At 39.7% G+C, this 17,768-nt stretch overlaps 1 protein-coding gene across 3 annotated transcripts in view; it reads right to left on the bottom strand.

Moving 5' to 3' along the window:
• The window catches only part of NR3C2 (nuclear receptor subfamily 3 group C member 2), a 190,176-nt gene that overhangs the window by 76,737 nt on the left and 95,671 nt on the right, over window positions 1–17,768 (bottom strand). For all 3 annotated transcript variants that reach the window (XM_066318061.1, XM_066318062.1, XM_066318060.1), the window contains one exon: window positions 3,095–3,234. In XM_066318061.1, the coding sequence (XP_066174158.1) occupies window positions 3,095–3,234 (140 nt within the window). The remainder of the gene's footprint in view (window positions 1–3,094; window positions 3,235–17,768) is intronic.

Below are 17,768 nucleotides of genomic sequence, written 5' to 3'. Positions count from 1 at the left end.
TTGAAAAACTAGCTTTAAAGCTAACCTTCCAGAACAGAATCTTTACTGAATTATCCCATCTTTGTATTAAAAAAAAAAAAAGGACAAGCTTCCCTATAACTGGTCCAACATAATTTTTTAATGCTCCATTTAAAGTACCCCAAAATCACCAAGCAAATATGCAAAATAACTGGAAGAAAATGGTCATTTTTGCTGTAGTCTTTAGCACCATATGGAGATGAAAAAATGCCTCCCTTATTTCTTACTTCCAAGCCAACGGAAGAATAAAAGATTAGCAACTTACGAAACAATATAAATTTTGATTTAGGAGAGATTACCTCATACTTGTCTGGAACTTGAACAAATGAAGACTGAAAATGCAGAGCATAGGCAAGAACAGCTGTGATTTCTGAGTTCAAGCCCATTACTCTCCTTAGAGAAAGCTGCTTCAGTGGAAAAAGAGATGACAAACCTGGCCAGGTGCTTTAGATTCCCTCACCTGTATTTTATATTCCCTCCCTGTACTTGCAGCATATGACTCTATTTTGATCATAAATTCAAGTTCAAATGACTTTAGGACTGGCCATATCTGCAATAGAGGGAAAAACCCATAGAATAAAATTAACCTATGTAAAAATGAACTCTAAATGTATATACCCTAACTTTTGCAGTTGCACCATTTACCAACACTTTTACAATCTAAGGGTTTTTAGTGTTTGCAAGGCAAATCAAATTGATGTTAATGACAAAACCACATTTCTTCAAATCAGCCTCCTGTTCATCAAGTCAGTCATCAAAAGGTCCATGCCTACTTGATATTGAAACTAGTACTTGGATAATTTTCAGCCTTGGATTTAATGCCATCTGAAATTACTCTTGAAATTTCACCAATAAACCCATTTTAATAATTTTTTGGTCTACAGCTCTCTGCTTCTCATAAATCCATCAGACATTTCCTGAAAGTTCCAAAATACGATTAACTGGGAATACAGTTACGAGATCTATAATTTGAAATGCCAACTTCAGTGTCTTTGTTCTTCTCAGTTTCCTGGTTTTAAATTCCAATACAGTTGTTATTTTCTGTTACAATCCCTCTGGTTTTGTAGGATTACAGAGGAGCACAAAGGAATTGGCACTCAAGGGCTCTTCAAGGTGTACTGATAATGTTAGCAATTCCAGCTAAGACCCAAAAAGCTGGGTGGTGTGCAAAATTTTCTTTCTCCCAATCCCTCCTTTCTCTCTTTCCATGCTTTTTGACCCAATTTGTCTCCCCACTTCACAGATTGATAAAAGGGCTGAGTTGGAGAAGACCTTTAAAGGTGCTTGCAAAGAGCAGGGACATCTTCAACTGAGGAATGCTTAGTGGATCATGGAAGAAATGTGTGTGTCCCCAGGCTACAAATATTTAACTGTTCCAATTATTTCCAATAGGAAACCTCAGGAGGAGATGTTTCATTGATCCTGTTACCAACTGAAAAAATAGGATGGCTCTACAAGAAACCTCTTGTTACAAAACTATCTACACAAACTTTCACATTTATATGGACAGTGCCGGAATGTTTGAAGCCAATACGTGTATTACGTTTTTTGCAACACCCTTTTGGGGCTGACACACTACAATATATTAAAAAAAAGTGGAAGCCAAGAGAAAATTTCAGTGTCTGCCTAACAACAATGCTACTGGTAGCATTAAGAGCTCAGTCATACACATACCAAGAAGTCTAGTCAGCGCTCACAGACCACTGGTAGGTACATGTATGCTACTATAATGACTCTAAAAAATGTATTTTAAACTATTCTAATACACATCAAATTTTTTAGAGATGACAGGGTAGCCTTCTCTTTAATTTTTTGATTTTTTTTTTTTGCTTAACTTAAAAACATTCAGTAATTATCAGTTTTAATTACATTTTAAAACTGTATTTCTATGCTTGATCAGAGAGTAATCCTTTCCTAGTAATTCTGGCTTCTGAGCCTTGGAAACACAGTCTTGCTGCTCTGTTAACTCCTAAAGGGACTCCTTAGAAATTTTTCACAAATTCCTGTAAATCTGGATGGGAACATCCATCATACGATGCTGGAATGGTCAGCAAAAGAGATGCAAACGTGGACAACAGTACCTTGAAATGACAGTGACTCAAGACAGGAGAGGAAGCAGGAAAGAAGACAACAGAAGGTGCTGTCACTTCACACAGCATGCACGGGTATATGGAAAGCTCCACCATCACCACCACCCAACCAAGAAATATCTTCTCGTGATTCAGGGGTCAGCTCAGACGTGGATGTCTGAAGAGCCATCCATGATGTGGTGTGGAAGCACATGGAGGAAATCACCCACCCAAAAAAAGGAAGGCTTTCCAGTTCATGTGTTATATCAAGCAACTAAATTCTCAAGAAGAAGTTGGGGAACGAGGACATTAAGGTCAGCTACTGCACAACCGTAAGAGAAGATGTTTTCAGCCAGGGGAAACCTTTTCCATGCCCTTATGACTTTGGGAAGTTAATTTCAATTAGATTGACACTTTTGATGATAGATAGATAAATAGATTGATAGGCATTACACGAAGTCTTGACTTCAATGACGCACAAGCCCTCCAGGTCTATTTAACAGAGAGCTAAATCCTTATTGCCATCAGAAGTAGATTTAATGATCACGGAAGAAATTAATCACACCTCACACTGCCTCACTCTTCCCAGTGCACAAGCTGGACACCATATTAAGAGCCTATTTTTTTCCTTCTACTTTTTTTTTTCCTTCCATGAAGATAAATCAGTAAGTAACTATCTCCCAGTTCATCTGTGGTTGTGCAAGAACATTTACTCATCAGCAAAGACTTCCAACAACCTATACAGTATTTATGCCCTTTGCATGCCATGAACTCTTTATTATCAGATATTAAAACCTTTTTTTCCACTTGAAGAAGTTGCTTACAATGTCTGTAAAGGTCACTCAACTTTTCTTTTTTTTTTCATATTAACAGTATAGAATTTTACCAACAGCAGAAAACATGTAGAAAAATTTATATGTTTGTATATATATATTTCTTAAAAGAAAAAAAAAAAAAGAATGGGATTTGTCTTTTGTGCTGATATTTTTTGTTTTGTGTTTTCTTACCTTCTACTGCTCTCTTGAAGAAAACTTTACAGCTGCCACATGTAACCACCCCATAATGACATCCAGATGCCTCATCTCCACACACCAAACACACTTTGGAAGGTCTTGAAGATCCAGTTGATACACTTCTCAATGAAGAGCTGGAGTGAAAACAATCAAACAAAACAGCTATGAATATTTCAAATCATACCAGCCATAATACAAAGTTCAATTAAGAATTTATAACAGGTATATTGCTCAAGGCACCGAACAATTAGGAAACCACAACTCTTTCTGGCACTGCCTGGCTGAATACATGAATTGCTTTAATTAGTAAGTGCAATATTTTTATTGTCTGTTTTAAAACACCCATAATATATCAATGTTAATGTGAGAAGTTACCACAAGGGTAGTGGAATTTATCACTTGCAGATGATTAAAACTGAAAATAACAAACAAACAAACCAACCACTCTGGCAGCAACTTGGCAGCTATAAATTTTTTTTTCTGTTTCTTTATTTGTTTGAAGCCTTCACAGCTAAGGAGTACCTGTAAGGAAACCTCTAAGGCCATTAGACAAAGCAGTGCAGCAAGGCGGTATGTACTCCTGGTCTGTGCTCTTGCTTACCACTGCAGTAGTCCATGAGCTTATTTCTAATATTCCTTTAATTTAGCAGCTTACTTCCAATGTAGTTTGGAAGCCTTTTACATTCTGCAAGTGCAGAATCTCCTCCCTATGCCTGTAGAACATGCCTGTAGGTGCTAGAAAAGCAGCACTGGAGGTTCAGACCATCCTGAAGTTTCACCAAGCAATGCACCTTGCAAGCCCTGCTTCAATCATCTACCTCTGCCTTAAACTACAGGGCACCTTTAGAAAGCATTTTCCACTGGCAACTCTCAGAGACAACGCTTTTCAAAAACAAGTCACATTTCCTGGCCCATGCCTCCTTGGAGAAGCATGCCAGATCCCAAATGAGTTGGAAGTTTTGGATCCCTCCCATGTCTCCATGGGGCTGGAGAGAATACCTCCTTCCACACAGCCTCCCTTCTCCAGGCAAATGTGACCTCTTGCCTTTCTTACATGTTATCTCTCTGAACCCTGCCAAACAACTACAAAAACAACCCTGAAAGACTTCACATCAGTAGGGAAATTATCAGGTAGTTCGAACTGCAGGTCACAGGTTATTTGTCCATCAGCCACTGGGAAACAAAGTCCAGAGGTAGTCTTAAATCAAATATAAGATAATGAGCTTGCTTAAGAAATCTCAAGTATGAACCCTTTGCCTTATTCCAAATTTCTAACTTGCTTTAAAGAGGTATGCAGAGGCCAAGTGATTTATCCACAGGGCACAGCTAGAATGTCACTCCAAATGAAGGACCGCAGCTCTCCCAGCCTGCAGCTTCACTGCAACATCAAATCTAAACCTCTGCTCAAATGACAGTGTTCAGCTGTTAATCAAAATGTTCCAAATAGTATTCCTGCTCTTGTCTGCTCGCTAGTCTGTTAGATTTACTAGTTTTAGTCCTTGTGCTATTTATGCTCTCATTACATAACATCACACTACTTGATAATTGCTAGGTGATGGCATTAGCTCATCTGTTAAGAGAGAAAGCCTCACCAAACCCATGTTAAAATAGGTTCTGCGTGCTCCAGTCACAGTCATACCTGCACACACTGCATTAATTTACCCTCAGGAAAAGCAACTTTTCCAGGATTTGCCAAGGCTGAGCTGATATTCAGCTCTGATGTGTTAAGGCAAAGAACAGGACTTTCTCCCTGCAGCTCGTTCCATACTGCATGAAAAATTTAGGCCCGCCATTAAACAAAAAATTATCCAAAAGGTGTCTGCTTTCTAGAGAAAATGCCAATAACCTGGAAAACTAACCTTGAATATTCTCTTTCCTTCACTGCAAACATCAGTACTTTTCCTGAGAAGGGAAACACTTCAGTTCTGACATAGGACCAAAATGTCTCAGAGGATTTGTAGTTTTGATGCTGTCTGTTCCCATTTCTTCATAAGACTGGCAAAAACTTTCCTAGCCTTCCTACCCTGAAAGAGGTCAGTGCATTTCTTTTAATATCTGAAAAAGAGGTAATTTTATTAGAGAGCTTTTCCTGTAGAGAAATGGAGGTTTCCAGGGTATCACAGCACTGTGCATGACTTTTATTTTTATACGTATATGCGCGCACATGCTTCTCTATATATATATACTGCATATATATATATATATGTAATTATGTATTATTTTTAGTTGAAAATAAATTGTCACGTAGGATTTGCAGAAGGTGGGAGAGCCCTTTTTTAGATACAAGCTACCCTATAAAATTACACTTTCACAGAATTATTAGGTTAAAAAAAAGTCAGCAAAGACACATTAAGACACCAGTTGATCCACGACTATTATTAAATGCCTGCCTAAGACGCAATCTACAGCATATTTTATACAGTGCTCCTCTCCACTGAAGACCTGAATGCAACTGGAAGGTACAGCCTGAATACAAAGTATGTATTCAGCTACTCGGCCACAGCATCACAGGTGGAAGCTTAACATTCTGGAATTAAATCGAATTAACTCATGCTTTTATTTAGTTTAAAAGTGGAATACGTTAAAACCTAAATGAGGCATTTTCATTCTTAGCAGGAGTATCAAACATGGAGTTGTTCTCAAATACTTTACTGCAAAGAAACATTGATATTCGCTGTTGGTACTTCAATCTCCTCCAACTTGTGCCAACTTTGGCTATGATTGCCTTCAATGAACAATGTTTGGCTTGTTTTTAAAATCTCTTATGTTCTCTTTCACCCATGTTATACCAGAGCATTAGCCAATTCAAAACGCCGTTCTAATACCTCACACAAAGGTAAAGCAGTGCAAATAACAAAAGGCTGAGCCCAAAAATAAGCTCAAATCACAAGCTAAACCTCAGGATAACTCATTTTCTCCATGGAAGCTTTTCTTTCCAAACAAGGCACACACAGATGGTTGCACCTTTTCCTCCTAAATCTCTCCCTTTTTAAGGCTGTCATCCCTTTCCTTAGTGACCATTGTGAACAAGATCTGACTGATGAAGAACTTGCCCCTTGGCCTTTATTTCAAGGCCAGACATCCAGTGTTGATGGTACAAAAAGACACTTCATTTATTCATCACTGTTATTAAGCCAATTCTTTTTATTAATCATTATAGCTCTTTATAATATGCACAGGCAGAAAAACTACACTAAACCCCCCCACGCTGAAATTACTTTCTCATGCATGTTCCAAGTTAAATATTTCCCTTTGCATTAATTTTTGACAGTAACATACCATAAACTTTATCACAGTAAAAATGACTAATGTAAACCGGCAAGTGGGAAAAGTTGCAGGCAGGTAACACTTAATAAGCAAAATATTAAATTCAGTGTTAAATTCAGCTGATGATAACAGAGATATCTACATTAATTTTATTTTTGCTCCTTTTTTTTGGAGTTTGATTTTTTGCTCCAGATGAGAAGTTTAGTGACAATACTCCAAGTTACTTAAGTGTCAAGACATTCTCTCTTTTGGCATATCTAAGAGTTGGTCCATGTAAGAATGAATACCATAAAAAAAAGATTAAAAACTTTATAGTTGACTCCCTGGAGGGTAGTGACAAATATCTATTTGAATGACATGCTAAATCTAATGGCATATGTGGGCCACAAGTATGTTTCAGTCTTAAAATTCAGATTGAGTGAAAACACTGTATTTTTACAAAACCGAATCAGAGCCTAAACCTACTTCTCTGATATTGAACATGGGAGTTTTTAAAACTTTCGCACAATGGACTGTTGTTGAGCCAGGACATTCCTTGTGGGTAGCAAACTAGTTTCAAATATAAACTCCTAACCAAAACCACCAGAAATATGAAATAGTGCCGTAGAGCTGGCTACTCATTGCCATTTTCAGGAGCCAGTGGGCTCCCATAGGTTGTGATTAGGTATTACTGCTTTCATGCCTCTCTCATTATTTCTAATAAAAAGACAAGAACAGGCAAACACACTCCCACCTCCCCCTCATAAAACTCCACAGGATTCAAACAGAGATCTACCAGAGCATACATATTTTATCCCAGTGCAGTTACAGCCAAGGGCAGCATGGAGAGTTTAACAATGCCAAATGTATCTCCTAAATGATTTGTAAAACGGTTGCTTCGATGGCTCCAGTAACACTTGTCACGTTGTAGGGTATGTGATTAAGAGTAAACCTGATTTATTATCCCTAACAGTGCAAATGCTGGCAGTTAAATGCTGACCTTGACTAGCCATTGACATCAAGCTCATTTGTGTCTCTCAGAGTTGGCTTTAGTAATAGTTATATGGAGAATTAATTAGAAATAACAGATTTTGTAAAGGAGAGTCAATAAACCCACAGATAATCCAGCATTTAAAAAGCTGATTATATAGGTTATTATGCTTTTCAAACCAGATGTCATGCAGGAGAACAGTTTAAACAAATGATGCCTCTCTGATGATAAAATGAAGCACTCCAAAGAAGCATAAGCCACAATATGAATTCCAAAGTCATTTGTTCCAAGCGCTTTTATTATTATGAGATCTAGACAAGTCCTTTTTAATTCCACGTCATTGACTTTTCTTTCCAATACTGGAAAGTTTCTGGCAGTAAAACAAGCAGAAGAAACTTGGGTACTCCTCAATAAATAAAGGTATGCAAAAACAAAGGTAAAAAGAACTTGGGATTACAGAATCATATTTTTACCACAAGAAGAAAAAAAGTAACTGTAAGAGGAAGAATAATCGGGATATCCAAGATGCAGAGGCTGCCAGCAGCTTACTTCTACTCTCTCCCCTCATTTCTGAAGGGGCATAACCTCCAGCTAGAGTCATCTTCTACTGGGAACTAGCACATAAAAATATGATAGTCCACTCTGCACACTGAATTACTGAAACTAACCTTCCTGTGGCCCAAAACAAGAGCTGGGTATTTCAGTGGTATTTCACTTCTCTTAGCAGCTCTCCCAGTACCTTGCTTTCCCTAACTCATTCTTCCCTCTGCCATTATAGTAGACAGCATAGTCACCATCTCCTCCTTCACACTGCCTCCATTATTTTTGTGCATGTCCACACAGCAACAATAATTTCACTGCCCAAGATAAAACTATTACTCCTTTAGAAAATGACATACTGGTCCAAACCTGTCCAGTAGATTATTTATTAAACCAATTCACTCCACAATGATGGTAGTCATGACCTCTCCCAGTGTCATGTATGATCTCCCAGATTTTGCTCCATGCTGCCCGCTTTAATTGTCAATACTCATGTTTGACCAGCATCAGTTTCTGTTGTATAACCTGAATTTTTAAAGAGCTTCACTGTGGGAAAGAGCCCCAGCTCTCTCCAATAACTACTTGAATAAAGCAGATCAGCAGACTGGAAAATGGTATTTCTTAAATGTCAGAGTATATAAACCAATCTTCTTGTCAGCAGACCAAGAAAGCAGAGAGGAGTGAAAAGGTGCAGAGATGAAATGATCAGAATTTTGGAAAAGGCAGTCACGTGGGACCTTGGGAACGCTGAGCTAAGGGAGAACTGCTAGAGCCCAACCACCTTGGAACCTCAGCAGCAACACTCCCAGAGCAAGGAGAGAACAACATTTACCCTCTCTGAGAGTGTATTTTAAAGAAATATGCAAAACCAAAACAACCAAACAACAAACCCCAACAAAGAGAATTCAGTAGCTGTGATATTCCATTTAAATTAGCGGTCAGTCTCAGTTATCTAGTTGTTGTTTTTTTAAAAGCACAGAGCTTCTGTATTTCAAGACAGGAACCCTTAAATTCTTTGAACTTCAAACACTACAACCTTTTTTAATCTTAAGAAATGCTTAGTATGATGGAACATGTAGGACTCAGAAGGGAAGCGTATTTAGTTAAGAAAAAGCAAACTGAGAACTTGGATGGTGTTTTTCATTGGCAACTCCAGCTTTCACTTTAAGTTACTTTATTTAGCAATGCCTGAGGGTCACACATCACACTTCCATACCTGGATCTTAATTATGATAACAAGCAAACTCTGACATGCACTAATAGAAAAGGCTCCAACCTTTTTTCCAAGCCCCACCAAATCTATAAAGATGCATTTAGGATTTAAAAAAAGCATTTAAGTTCCAATGTTTATTCGGCAAATAGAATCTGATGCGTTCTCTGCTGCAGTCAAAGTGAACAGGTTCCTGTATTTAGCTTAACCTTAAGGCATATGTTGATTTTACAAAATGAAGCAAGTGTGCTATGCTCCTTCAGTTCCCATTTACCTTAGTGGATGCTGACAGGATTCAGCCTTTTCCTCCATCCAGCTGTAAACCTTGACTTTTCCTTGACCTTCTCTACTGAAATATTTTGGTAGCAACTACAGTCGGCAATCCAAATTTTGCCCCCAAATAATGGGTTGACTACAGAAAAATATGAACTTCAGCATCAATGAAAGTGTTGTTCTGATGGAAACTGAGGAGCACCTATTTCCTAGGGAAATATATCTAATTTCTACCCAGTGATTTAGTGATCAGAGTAGTATAACATCCTCCTACTTTTCTTCTGCAATGTACTTTTCTCCTCTAACTGCTGTCACAACCTACCAAGACACAACTGCCCCAGGGAAATAAAATTTCCTTGCTCTGCAGGTTTTTTAGTACACAGATATAGTTATCTATTGAAATAGATTGGTTAACCTAGATGGGGAGTTTCCTACCAGGATTAAGCCTTTGGCTTTGGAAAGCACAGAACTCCAGTAAGCCTCACAGTGCATTTGCTCTAAGTTTTTCATATTTGGTCCACTTATAGAATTAGTGCAGTTTAAATGCATGCAATGCTGGTGTTTGTGCTGCTGATTATAAATTGCTATGTATAGCAAGATAAGGCAGGAACAGTTTATCTGGAAAATTATCTGGTTAATTATTGAAAGTCTGTTTGAGGGGGGCAGGGAGTACATTTAACTCTTTCTTTTCCTGCACCTGCTCACCTGCACTAACTAGGAGGAGACACACAGCTTGGAAAATCCAATTTTTTCATAGCACCACCTCATTTCCCTCTACTGAAAACTATGTGAGCCATTATGCACCCTGGTAACTCTCCTACCAGGGCACAGTTGTGTTTACCTGGTGAGGCTCTGCTGCCTTCTCAGTCAGAAACATTTTAAAGCTGCATAAAATGTCACGACTCAAGTGAGGCTCACCTGCTGATGGGGGCACCAGTGGGAAGTCATAACCATGAGGAATTCCAGGCAAGACAAGATAGCATGAGTACATCCCTCTGCCACTGAAGGCTTCAGAGACAAAGAAAACTGAACGAACAAGGGAGGAGAACGCACAAGGAAGGCAAATGCAGGGAGATGCGACCAGTAATAAAAGCATCTCTTAAAAAAGCCTCCTCCTTTTAAAAGTAGAATCACAACTTTAGTTGAAGTTCTTCCCTCAGAGTCTAAAAAACAAGCAACTCCTAAAAATACCTTCCTTTGTTTGAAAGCTTATTTTATGAAACCCTTATGACAGTAACTTGAAATGATGTTGATGACCAGAATATTGACTGTTAATGGCCTTAAGAAATGTCATCCTGTTGCAGACAAAAATCCACCTGATACATCTGGCAACGGCCTGGCCCCAAAAGTCCTAAAAGAATAACTATATTAAAAATATTAGTTTACAACAGAAGTAGCTTGGTCCACTTGGACTGCTTTCCTATTACCAACTGTTTGCTTTGACTTCTGAGTGCATGACATGCTTACAGAGAAAGCTACCACACCATTAATACCCTGACCACAACATAAAAAGTTTACAAGAGTTCCATAATCAAATAAATTTTTTTCAAAATTAAATTATTTCATAATAGCAAAAAGTAAACTGAACTGCCATCCACTGTCTACTGGGGATTAAAATACCACAATAGAAAAACCTCCAGAGCAACCATGAAACCATAGGGAAAAAATGCACCAAAGCACAAAAAAAAGGTTACCATGGGAACAAAGGCTATTTTCCAACTTGTCACATAATAGCCCCAGTATGGCAGACCTTTACTTGTAAGAGCAATCCCACAGGCTCAGGAAGGCAACATGTATAATTATAGCTTGATCTGAAAAAATCTAAGGGGAGAATGGAGTGGGGGGTTTGGTCTTTTAAATCCCTTATGCCCCCCTCCCCATCATCCACCAAGACAAAATTAGGGTGGATGTTGAAAGTGTATTGGAATTACAGCACTGGTGTCTGCTATATTAAAACACCCCACAGGAACAGAAAAGAGAAGTAGGAAGGTCTGCACACCGATCTCAACCTCATAAACAGGATGTAGGGGAGAATGAAAAGCAACAGGCAGCTCGCAGTATCACTCAGTATGAGGTACCAACACAGAACTCAATGCTGAGACTCAAGCCCATGAGTCTATCAGAGAAATTCCTGACAGCAACAGACTTGAGGATCTTGCAAGATGCAGGGAGTTCTGCGCACATTTGGAAAAGGAACATCGAAAAAATAAACAACCCCCCTAAAAACATCTCACTGATCAGAAAGTAATAATCCTTAGTAAGATTAGGCACAGGTATTTATATTTTACTGGAAGTTTCCAGCTTGGCACTGGCTTCAGATGATACAGTGAGAATCAAACTCCACCTTTACCACCACCTTTGATTAACAGATATTTGAGAAGACTAATAGTCACGTTATTTTGAAACATCTTCTGTCAACTTCTAAAACCACTACTTGAATTAATGGTGGCTTCCTTTTCACTAACATTTTTCCATTTTTAGTAAATTCAACCTGTTCATGGTGTTTAATGCACGTCACTATTACTTGATACATGAAATAGGATGACTCCTGCAGCTCTAGGTATATAGATACAGAGGTAGCTTGTAAATTTGTTTTTTCCACCCTGCTGGTCTCATGGCCCAAACCAAACATCTTCCTAAAAATAGAAGGCAGAGTTTCCACATCTCTCTTTACTAATCCTGTCTTGCCTGAAGAATCACTTTCCTTCCCAATCTCTCTGGCTCTCAGGAGGCTTACCAACAGTTTGCAATTGGATCCCCTCCAGTAATCATGATCCAGTCCAACCTGTGAATTTTGTCACAGGTGAAACAGCCTTCTCGGGCTTCATATATGCTTTTAAAAATTGTGATGATTAGCAGAACACACAGCAAGCAGCAGCTCCAGTTCAGACAGGAACATCACTTCCCACTTGTCCCACCTCCACTTAGAGTGACAATCTGCAGCGATCCTTACTCTTATATTTACCCCAAGGTAAGTTCACTCCTGTTGATGGTGATACTGTCGGCTGCCACATTTATTTGCACACTTCAAGTTCCTCTGTTTTCCCTTTGCCTGTCGTTTATGTGGAGGGTCAGGCAGTGTGAGGCAAAACAAAGGTACATAAATGAGTATTCAACAGCCCAACTTCCCATCCTACTCCTGTGGAAGGAATGCAGATATGCTTTCCCTACTTCTTCCTAGTTTAGAAAGCCAGGTAAATTGACAATGGGCAGGTGGAGAGAAGAGAAATTCAAGAAACTCCTCTTTGTAGTCCCTTCCTCTTGTCACTTGCTTTCAAAAGGGCTTGTCTTGAAATGGACCAGAGAAAAAGATCGTTCCATCTCCAGTCAGAAAGTCCCTGCATACTTGCAAGTATGTCATCATGGAACTTTAGAGCAATTAGGGAGACAGCATAGCCAGAGCATCTGATCCCATACTCCAGCATAACCATAAGCTGCATGTGTGCAAATGCACTGACCATACTCATGCTGGACAGCCTTCAGAGTGACTTACAATTTTCAGTTTCACACAACCCTTGGATTTATGTATAATTATGCCTAATTTGGGCACCTGGAAACCATGACAGAGGAACAGTTTTGGTGGGGAAGAACGGAGCAGAGCAGCATCAGATCCATCAGATGCTTAGTGGGGAAGAACAGAGCAGCATCAGATCCAAAATGCAGTAATTCAAAGTTCAGCACAAAAGCCAAGAATTTCCAGCAGAAATACTACCGAATCTTGGAAGAAACTGTTTTAGAAATTAGATGCACAGAGTAACATTCCAGAATCCCTTTTAAAATCAACAATAATTACATAATAGGAAACCTCTGCTCCCATTAACTAAACAAAAACTCTATTGATAGCTTGTTGAAGTTGAAGGTAAAATCAATGGTATGTGTTTTAAAAATATTCCAAACCCCAAGTCCTTTCAACTCCCCTTTCTCTATTTTCACAGTGAGTATAACTGCTGACATGTAATACAGCTATACTGTATTAAGTAACCATACATTTTAACTTTTAAATCAATTAAAATACTCCTCCATTATATGCTAGAGTGACAAGTAATAGCCTGCTGAATGCCATGGAAAATTTTGGTCAAATAGCAGATGAGGACTGCAATCATTGACTGATACCTAGAGCAAAGGCTTTTGGTAATTCTCCCACAAGAAATCACAATTGCTGACAAAGTTCAAATTTGTCTTGACAGGATTGTCAAGGCAAACTAGAAACGTTCACAATTGCAAGTCAAAGAATTCATTTTTATTCAGCTGAAATTCACTCCACTGCTCACATACTAATGATACACAGGACTGTAACTACCACTCTCTCTGGCTGAGTAGCTGAAACCCAGACAGAAAAAACTAAAGGAAAATGGGAGCACTAAGCAAAACACAGAGCAGGAGAGTTATGTTCTACAACTAACACAGCCTCAGTTCATCTCCTAAATCCTCTGCTACATACTGCCAGAACGCTCTTGCAATGTATAGCAGGCCTTGGTTTTGGAAGGCAGCTTGCATTTACCTTCAGCGGGAATAAGAGCTGGTACAATAATTAAAAATACCCCCATCCCTCCCATTTCAGGAAAAGGATGTTTAACTGTTTACACACAAAAGCACACTGCTGTAGAGGCAGACAGAGAGTTTATGAGTGTGCATAATGAGGTGCTTATGCATAAATTTACACAAGTTATATAGAAATCAAGGTGTATAGCAGAGTGAGCAAACATTATTACTCTTAATCCATCCCCCCCACCCTCTCCAGCACTCACTTTTGCATTCTGTTTGTGGCACAGACTTTCAATTTCCTTTAGCAAGGACTGCAATATTTGCATTCATTGTAATACCACAAATATTACTCACTGACACAACAGGTCCCACACAGAGCCAATTAAAACCAAAGAACCCGGTGACACATTCTTTGCTTCCTTAAGCAGTATCATCAAATCACTGAACGGACTGGGCTGGAAGGGACCTTGGGACTCATCTAGCGCCAACCCCCTGCCATGGGCAAGGGCACCTTCCACTCAACCACATTGCTCAAACCCCATTTAACCTGGCTTCTTTGAATTTCTGCCTGTTCTAGAACAATCTGCTTTTCTGCCTTCCCCCCCCCCCCCGGCCCTGTAGCCATCCAAATTATTTCTGTTAAAAACAGGTGTGCGATATGCAGAATAAGCACTTGGGGAAGAAAGAAGATGACTCAACAAAGAGCAAGCTCTGAGCACCTATGGTTTTAAAATGCTGCCGCAACCAGAGTTACTGTAACTCAGTTTTATCACACAGCTGGAGGATCAAAGAAGTCCCCATCTGCACACCTTCAGCCTTCAGACCGCTCCACCCCACACCGCTCCTGGTGTGGGGGCCCACTGCTGTGACAGAGCAGTAAGAGACCTAGAGCTTCCTACTATATCTACTTTTCATCCTCCTAAATAACATACACAAAACAAAGAGTAGAGCTTCAAAGCACGGGAAAATACTTTGCTATTTAAAAAAAAAATATTGTCGTTCAGGAGCAAGAATAATAAAACTTTGTTTCCTAGGTCTTTCTCCTTCCTGCTTGCAACGTTTAATAGGAGAAAAAATGCTAACTAGCCCCTTTCCTCTAGTGGGGGCACTAATTGAGTGCCTTTCCTCCTTCCAGTCACTTCTTTTAATGGAATTGGTAAGAGATAACAGCTAAAATGGAATAGCTGTAATAACTACCCACTGTCAAATTTAGTTGGAGTTGGCTGACATTCAAAACTTATTAGGTGGGAACACACAGACAGCTCAGTTACATGAAGATCTCCTCAGGCTCTGTGTAGGGGGGCCTGCTGGACTTGCTACTGTAAACCAAGAACTTTTTGCAGCACGTTATCAGTTATTCAGATACTCATCTGATTCACCTATCCTTGTTTGTTTTCCCCAAATAAAGTGGTCTAGTTTTGCACTTGTCTATAGATGTCTAGTTATTGAATTTGCAAAAGTCTGACCACGCTGGAGAGCACTGTTGTCTTTTTTGTGCTTTTGGACTCCAAATGTGGAGTTCCCTTGAAGACATCCTTGTGATATTTCCTGGACTTGCCTCAGAGCCGCTCTGATTTTAATGAGCCCATACAAAGCAGCTTCAGGCAGCACTGCCCATACCTTCCCTTGAAAATCTGTATCTGTGCTCCTGTATCTACAAAAACAGCGCTTCTAAGCTGCTTAAACACACTTGTAAGAACTTGCCAAAACCTTCTCCAGGCTTTTTACACCAGCAAGGACCCAAAGAAAATCCAAGAAGAACTTGCTAAAGCTCAGGAGAAGCAAGGCTATTATCCAAATTTCACAGTCATACAGAGGAATTTTAATAAAAGTAAATGCATACCAAGCACTTGTTTGAAGTTCAACGCCTCTTTCATTCCAGAAACACTGCTTTAATCTCACAAATGCTGCTCTGCCTTTTGTTACCCTCGCTGGTGACTGTGTTGTCAAGCGCAGCAGCGCTCAGGCAACTTGCTGCAGGAGCAGCACAAATTGCCTGCAAATGTCACGCCCATGAATGTCTCCCAGTAGAGCCAGGCTGAAGCAGCACCTCAAGTTTGCCTCACACAAGTGCTCAGGCCAAGCTGCTTGGCAGAACAAGGTGGAGAGTCAGTCCCTGCTGCTCCCAGCCCTTCAGGAACCAACAGCAGTGGCTGGCAGAGAGCAGCTGGCTGCAGGTTATCAGCTGCACAACTGTGGACTTGATGGAAAAAGCTGGAAATTCCCCCGACCCTGGGATACAGGGTGCAGTTTCCCCTACCACAGTGACCAAACGTCAAGAAGTGGCCCTGCCTACAAGGTACCAAGGTGCATCAGGGCAGGGATGAAGCCTTGTGCCCATCTCAAGGAGGAGAGCTGGGATGTTTTGCCCCCACTGAAAGCACACACACAGAGCTGCCAACTCAAGGGTTTGCCCCAACAGCTGAATCTTGCTGAAGCCTGAAGAAGCCCTTGAAATAAATAGTATCACAGGCTATGGTTTGCTTGACAAAGAAAATACACAGGCCTGTATTCCCAGCTTTTCTGAGATTTCCTTGGCAGAAAAACTGCATTAACCTCTCCCCGACCGAGCTAAACCTCCAGTCAGATGATCATTATTCCAGCAAAGGTGGAAGTTTAGTTTTCCAGCCAGAAGTGGATGAACACACCATTCTGCAAGGCATGAGCTCTACTCTTTTTGCAGAGGTGAATCTCTGCACACTTGAACTCCTGAGGAATCACCTGCTCATCCTTGATGCCTGCCAACAGTCATGCCTTTGTCTGGCCAGGTGGTGCTCTCTGACCAGAAGCAGCACGAGTGCCCACTACTGCTCTTCTCCTTAGTATTTACAGGACAGTCAGAAGAGCTTGTGCTGTTTTGCTCCCTGGTGGTCTTGCCTGGGTAGGTCAGAAAACTTCATTTAATGCTTCAATGAAGATGCTAGATAGAAATTTTAATAAACTGGTGAAGTGTTCACATCACTGATTTGGCTTCTTCTTGTAGCTGGTGCTCAGCATTTGCCCATCTTGACTATGGACTGATGCAACACCACTGAATTTACAGCCACAGACTTTCATATCTGCTCTCACACCTTTACTGCCATTACAGTTTCAGCTTAAACCAATGGCAAACCCCCTCACTGTCCCTGATTTTTGCAGGAACTGCACAAGCAGCCACAACAAACGCAAATTCACAGTGGCCACAGTGAAAGCAGAGCTGGTAAACATCACTGTGAGAGGTCCTTAGAAAGACTGGTCCCACCTGGCAGCAGAAGGTATAACAACCACACAAAAATTCAGAGAAAGAACTGAAAAAGAGTGGCTTTCATAAATATTTTAGATACTGCTTGAAGCACAATCCACAAATAATGCAGCTGCCCATGCTCCTTAAGGCATTTAGCATCTATTTTAAAGTTACTATGGTTGCATGAAAAGGAAAAAAAAAAAAAAAAACCAAACCCCAACAAACTATGATATGAAGAGAGTCTAAGTCCATGAATGAATATTGATAAACTGCTGATCGTGATGCGCCATAATTATTCTTAGAGCATGAGGTCACAATCCTAAATTATGAAACTGCTGAAATAATATTTTTAAAGTTTCATCTTTCCCTTATGCATAAAAATCTCTGCTAAGCCTGCAAAATCTTGACCTCAAATGTAAGGACATTATGCTACTTTAATAAATTATATAGAAGGCTTGACTTGTGATCAAGAAAAAATTAAGGCTTGGGTTATTATATTTTACATTATTTCTTTACTCATTAAACCTGAAGAGCTTTCATTAAGGATAGAGAGTAATTCAATTCACTGACATATTATTAACAAAACATGATATAAATATTTAAATTCCAATGCTCTGAAAGTGATGACAGGGATTAACTGGACAGTTGAAATCCAGATGATATAAAAGAAAAACCAGAACAGAGAAAAGGCTGCAACATT

Source organism: Sylvia atricapilla, chromosome 4 (assembly GCF_009819655.1).
Source record: "Sylvia atricapilla isolate bSylAtr1 chromosome 4, bSylAtr1.pri, whole genome shotgun sequence".
Taxonomy (NCBI): Eukaryota; Metazoa; Chordata; class Aves; order Passeriformes; family Sylviidae; genus Sylvia; species Sylvia atricapilla.
The sequence above is the reverse complement of the archived record's forward strand: the minus strand, read 5'-3'. Positions and strand labels throughout refer to the sequence as shown.